Source organism: Centropristis striata, chromosome 4 (assembly GCF_030273125.1).
Source record: "Centropristis striata isolate RG_2023a ecotype Rhode Island chromosome 4, C.striata_1.0, whole genome shotgun sequence".
Lineage (NCBI taxonomy): Eukaryota > Metazoa > Chordata > Actinopteri > Perciformes > Serranidae > Centropristis > Centropristis striata.
The window spans coordinates 23,982,519-23,989,492 of NC_081520.1; the positions used below are offsets into that span (position 1 = coordinate 23,982,519).

At 41.4% G+C, this 6,974-nt stretch overlaps 1 protein-coding gene across 1 annotated transcript; it reads right to left on the minus strand.

The window, feature by feature from the left end:
- Nucleotides 1-353: 353 nt before the first annotated feature.
- Nucleotides 354-6,771, minus strand: LOC131970669 (uncharacterized). Its single transcript, XM_059332100.1, has 5 exons — nucleotides 6,403-6,771; nucleotides 5,356-5,580; nucleotides 862-1,015; nucleotides 594-666; nucleotides 354-394 (listed from the first exon to the last, which is right to left on the minus strand). The coding sequence occupies exons 1-5, from the start codon at nucleotides 6,609-6,611 to the stop codon at nucleotides 354-356; spliced, it is 702 nt and encodes a 233-aa protein (XP_059188083.1). The 5' UTR covers nucleotides 6,612-6,771.
- Nucleotides 6,772-6,974: the final 203 nt, after the last annotated feature.

Here is a 6,974-nt window from a genome sequence, read left to right on the forward strand (position 1 = left end):
GCAAATAGTTCTTTGCTGAATATACTGTATGAAAAGAAATGAAAATTTTAGAAAAGATCGACCTGTAGGATGTGCTGGATGAACTTTTGCCAGATGCACTGGGTTGAGTGGGACCATGGCACACACCGGAGGTGTTATTTGCAAAGATGCAATGCCTGTTGCCGCTAGCATTGACAGTGGGGCCAACCGACAAGCCATGAGTGTTGGACATGGTGAGAGTCTCATCAATAGTGATGACACCAGCACTAGTGGACATGGTGAGGGTGTCTGCTGGGATGGAAGGTGCACCAGTGCAAATATCTTGGGTAGCAAAACACCACATGACTTCGTCACCACTGGAGAACAAAGTGGCCCTAGAAGTGGAGATGTCTGGGACAGCTTCTTCGGAAATAAACTGTAACATGGAAAATGTACTTATGAGTAACATTTACCTTATTTGACAGTGAGCATCAGAACACATTTAGGGCTTGTACAATACATGTATTATGTGGCAGATACAAAACAGTGTAATTTATTTTTTTCGGCACAAAAATATTAGATTTTTAAAAAATACTTTACATATAATGTAACAGTGTAAACACAAAAATATTTACCACATTTGTCAGTGTTAGTTATTTCTGCCAGACCAGGGTCATTTGTACAGCTGCTTTCTCCATCAGAAAATGACTGTCAATGCAAACAGATAAATACAATAACTTTTATGAATCCAATAGACTATACTGACAACAAAACATTGTAACAGACTTATGTATTATGTCAGAGCATACTACAAGTTACTGTTTAAATCAAGTGTAAATTACAGCATTGCCATTGTGACTGCCACTGTCATAAACATGTCTTGAAATCGTCAGTAATACTTACAGTTTCTTTTTCCTCACTTAAAATGATTTTGTCAGGCCTGACATAAATGGACTTCTGATGAAACAGCTTTTTGACAAGGTCTCCATTCAAAGTCTGTGTGGGGGTAAGGGATGGCTCAACTAATTTGTTGAAGCATGGCAGCAGGATTTGTAGCCTAAAGTAAGGAAAAACACACTATATGAAACTTATGTTGAAGCTAAAAGAGCACTACGGAAGCCCTGAACCGCAAGTGAAGAAAAATTTTTTTGAGATGTTATCTCGTTATTTCGAGATAGTATCTCGTAATAACGAGATGTTATCTCGTTATTTCGAGATAAAATCTCGTTATTTCGAGATAACACACTTATGTAAAAAAAAAAAAAAAAAAAAATATTTTTTTAATTTTTTACTATCAGATATTATCTCGTTATTTCGAGATACTAAGTCGTTATTTCGAGATACTATCTCGTTATTTCGAGATACTAAGTCGTTATTTCGAGATAACACACCTATGTAAAAAAAAAAAAAAAAAAAAAAAAAAAATATATATATATTTTTTACTGTCAGATATAATCTCGTTATTTCGAGAGACTAAGTCGTTATTTCGAGATACTATCTCGTTATTTCGAGATACTAAGTCGTTATTTCGAGATAACACTTAGGCCTATGCTGTCTCAGTGAACGGACCGGGCTGTCCAGTCCCGGCTTCCTCGTGATGAGATCCACCGCCTCGTCACGCTCGTGTCACCACACATCCAGAGGGCAACCCGCTGCAATTTTGCCCTCAGCCCGGAGGTGCAGCTCCTGGCCGCGCTGCGTTTTTACGCAGTGGGGAGCTTCCTGGAGGTGGTGGGGGACGGCACCGGCCTCAGCAAGGCACCGGTTTCACGGAGTGTGGCAGCCGTGACACCGATCCTCCTGCGCCATGCCCGGAGACACATCAGGATGCCCACCACGCGGGACGAGGTCCGCCAGTGGGGTATATATGCGTTAATGGCTTGATTACTACTCGGATACACCTGTTAGCTGTGATCACACACACACACACACACACACACACACACACACACACACACACACGTAGCCTTATTGCACAGGTGTGTGGGGTGACTTAAGCGCTGATAAAGTGGTGGGTGATCGATTTGCCTGGCATCGATTGATTTATATTTCAGCACCACGGCGGTGGACAGCTCCCACTAAGAGCTTCTTAAGAAGCTTCTTTGGCGGGATCTTAAGAAGGCAGTTAAGAACGCATCTGGGAAACACCCCTATCTTAGCGCTCCTTCTAAGCCGAACCCTTCTTAAGAGCCTTATTAAGTCCTTAAAAACGAGCGAATCTGGGAAACGCGAATTAATTCGAGATCTTGAGAAAACAAAACAATAGTGTAGTCCAGATGCATAGCCAGTAATGTAATGTATTTGTAACCCGGCCCGTATGGGATGAGCCTCTCCACACCCTGGGACTCTGCGTTGTGTTGTTTATGATGATGGAGGGCGGAGGAGGGACCAGTCGGACACGGGTGGTCGTTATATTGCGGCTCGGACCGCGTCGTGCTTTATTTCTCACAACGGCTGGCAGCTCAACCTTAAACAGTACAAGTAAACACTGGCGTGAGACAACAGAAAGATTAAAGGCTTGTGTTGTGTCCTTACTGATTTCCACACTAACTGGTTGCCGGAGATCTGCGCAGTTTCTGTTACGCGTGAGCTGTCCGTGGTACTGAAACAGCAATCGCCCTTAATGTGATAATTTTCTGTCTGATGCAGGTCTATGTTATGCTGTACGTTAACACTTTATCGAGCCTACTGATTGAGTTCATCTGTAGTCGGCACTTTGTGCAATAAAATGATTTATTGTGCCGTGCGATAGAGCCGATACGCATGTTTTGTCTTTACTGTTGTATTGTGTACAGCCTTTATAAAACTCTGTTGGGAGAGCTTGTGTTAGAGGCAGTGTTTTGCTGTCATTTCCTTTGTAATGCATAATGTTGCAAAGTAAAATAGTCACTATTTTTCCAGTTTGTCTATATTTGTCATTTTTATAGTTCTACATTTTTACGAGTCCTTTTTCTGGGAAAAGATGGCCCATCCACTTTTGTACTGGCCCACCCGAAATATTATTTCTGCCTTCGCCACCGGGTGTCTCCATGGATACCAGATGATGACTGAGAGATGCAGATCAGCAGGATTGCGGGTCACTATAAACTTTGTGTGTGTAGTGCAATCCGTTTTGGACCCAGAGGGAATACTACCAGTGGCGAAGGCAGAAATAATATTTCACACAAGCTCTCCCAACAGAGCTTTATAAAGGCTGCACACAATACAACAGGAAAGACAAAACATGCGTATCGGCTCTATCGCACGGCACAATAAATCATTTTATTGCACAAAGTGCCGACTACAGATGAACCCAATCAGTAGGCTCGATAAAGTGTTAACGTATAGCATAACATAGACCTGCATCAGACAGAAAATTATCACATTAAGGGCGATTGCTGTTTCAGTACCACGGACAGCTCACGCGTAACAGAAACTGCGCAGATCTCCGGCAACCAGTTAGTGTGGAAATCAGTAAGGACACAACACAAGCCTTTAATCTTTCTGTTGCCTCACGCCAGTGTTTACTTGTACTGTTTAAGGTTGAGCTGCCAGCCGTTGTGAGAAATAAAGCACGACGCGGTCCGAGCCGCAATATAACGACCACCCGTGTCCGACTGGTCCCTCCTCCGCCCTTCATCATCATAAACAACACAACGCAGAGTCCCAGGGTGTGGAGAGGCTCATCCCATACGGGCCGGGTTACAAATACATTACATTACTGGCTATGCGTCTGGACTACACTATTGTTTTGTTTTCTCAAGATCTCGAATTAATTCGCGTTTCCCAGATTCGCTCGTTCTTAAGGACTTAAGAAGGCTCTTAAGAAGGGTTCGGCTTAGAAGGAGAGCTAAGATAGGGGTGTTTCCCAGATGCGTTCTTAACTGCCTTCTTAAGATCCCGCCAAAGAAGCTTCTTAAGAAGATCTTAGTGGGAGCTGTCCACCGCCGTGGTGCTGAAATATAAATCAATCGATGCCAGGCAAATCGATCACCCACCACTTTATCAGCGCTTAAGTCACCCCACACACCTGTGCAATAAGGCTACGTGTGTGTGTGTGTGTGTGTGTGTGTGTGTGTGTGTGTGTGATCACAGCTAACAGGTGTATCCGAGTAGTAATCAAGCCATTAACGCATATATACCCCACTGGCGGACCTCGTCCCGCGTGGTGGGCATCCTGATGTGTCTCCGGGCATGGCGCAGGAGGATCGGTGTCACGGCTGCCACACTCCGTGAAACCGGTGCCTTGCTGAGGCCGGTGCCGTCCCCCACCACCTCCAGGAAGCTCCCCACTGCGTAAAAACGCAGCGCGGCCAGGAGCTGCACCTCCGGGCTGAGGGCAAAATTGCAGCGGGTTGCCCTCTGGATGTGTGGTGACACGAGCGTGACGAGGCGGTGGATCTCATCACGAGGAAGCCGGGACTGGACAGCCCGGTCCGTTCACTGAGACAGCATAGGCCTAAGTGTTATCTCGAAATAACGACTTAGTATCTCGAAATAACGAGATAGTATCTCGAAATAACGACTTAGTCTCTCGAAATAACGAGATTATATCTGACAGTAAAAAATTTTTTTTTTTTTTTTTTTTTTTTTTTTTTTTACATAGGTGTGTTATCTCGAAATAACGACTTAGTATCTCGAAATAACGAGATAGTATCTCGAAATAACGACTTAGTATCTCGAAATAACGAGATAATATCTGATAGTAAAAAATTAAAAAAATATTTTTTTTTTTTTTTTTTTTACATAAGTGTGTTATCTCGAAATAACGAGATTTTATCTCGAAATAACGAGATAACATCTTGTTATTACGAGATACTATCTCGAAATAACGAGATAACATCTCAAAAAAATGTTTCTTCACTTGCGGTTCAGGGCTTCCGTAGAGCACACTACAGTACAAGGAAAATAATTTTTTTCAATACATCATTTGTATGAACACAAATTTACATTCTGTCATTTTCTCAGTTCAACCAACTTCAGTTTACTTCTGTTATTTAGTATAACTTTTTAAAATATATATTTTTTCAGAATTTAACTTGATCGCAAGAATTGAAGACAGACAGGAAAGGGTGAGAGAGAGAGGGGGGATGTTGTACTCGAACCCCGGCTGTTGTGGGAAGGACGAGGTGAGTTACCAGGATGCCTTAGTTCAATATAACTTAAATTGAATTGTTATGAGCTATTTACAGCCATAATGTATTGAAAAAATGTGTGTGGTCATCTTGTTATATATCCCAGCAAGCCTGTTGGAAATCAGCAGCAGCAAAAGGGAATGTGAAATAATTAAATAATATTTTAATTCACAATGCACAAGCACACAAAATTAGGTTTTCATAGTATTATATGTTGCGGTATTCTTGCAAAAAATCAAATGAAAAGAGGTAACAAATATAACAAAACTATTCCAAAACTTACCCGCATCCCTCCACAGCTGGCTGGAAGGCTGCTGTTATTGCCTGCATTATTGTGTCAGAATCCCAGTCACAGCCAAATTCCAAGGCAGACTTGATGTGGCCGTTTTCAAAAAGCCAAGCCTTTTTGGCACGCCTTGGCACATGTGTAGCTTTGTGGTCTGGCAGGAGAATCACCTCTTTGAAAAAGGACTGAGCCACAGAACGTGAACTGCCTTGTGCCTGAAACCTTAAAAGCATCAAAAATATATATTTAATTCTGTATACAAACAGGCAGTGTTAACAGTGAATTTATTTTACACTGTATATTTTGTGTTTGATAGACATAATTTGTGTCTTACCACAGTATACAATTGAACTGTGTTAGAGTGATTAATACAGCAGTTATACACATAATTATTTATTTCCATAGTAATTATCTCTGTCAAGCATAATCTTGCCTGTCTGTCCGCAGTTAATGTCATACTACTTGACCGATCAGCCTATTTTGGCGCACTTTTATGCCTGTATCATTGAAAAAACAATTTTCTCCACTCTTCTATTTTACTGTAAATCCCCATCCCCAGTGACTCATCACTGCTCCTAATCTGGATTCTAATCACAGATCTGATCATCAAACACGTTCAATACTAAACTAAATATTCAGCCTTCATTGGTCTATGAATGTGGGTGATTCTTATTGTATCTAAACAATATATGAAGAGCTTCTTTTTCAGTTCACGAAATCCCTGCAGCCGCTGCAGCTGATACACAGATTAATCCACAGTCCCGGAGAAGTGCCGCGACAGAGCGCATTGCCATTACGCATTGCCATTACGCACGGCCATTCACTGTGTTTTCACCTTCATTAAATTCACCTGAAAATTATACCAAGCTGCTATTGTATAACCATACAGACCTCTACACACAGCAGAGTGTTCCGTCAATGTGCGCATCCATTTTCAGCACCATGGATGGATAGTTTGTAAGTCGCTTTGGACAAAAGCGTCTGCTAAATGACATGTAATGTAATGTAATGTAATAGTTTTAAATAAAGCCTAGCTATTCTTACCTCTTGTTTCTTGGGCCCTTCCTTGTGTACGGGCGAAGATTGTATAGAGGGGCTGTTGTGGGGCACTCCTGTGCGGTTGAAGTCATGCTTCTGTCAGGATTTTGCCTGAGGCCTGTTGCAGTCGGCCTACCACGATTAAAAAGAGAGCGAACTTCTTTGTCAGGAGAACTGTATTGGGCACGGGTAGTATCGGGAGGATTTTGGCCCATACAAGCACTTGCCAGTGAGTTAATAATGTCCTCATTGCTCAGTATTGCTGCCACAAGGTTCCAAGCTGACTGACTTATGCTCACTTTTTGCGAAATACAAGATGGCAGTGCCTTGATGACGTCAGTCAAATTTCATATATATATTCAAGAATTCATTAAATATATTCAAAGTTCATTCAATATATTCAAGGTTCATTAAATATATTCAAAGTTTCATTCCATATATTCAAGAATTCATTAAATATATTCAAAGTTCATTCAATATATTCAAGGTTCATTAAATATATTCAAAGTTTCATTCCATATATTCAAGAATTCATTAAATATATTCAAAGTTCATTCAATATATTCAAGGTTCATTAA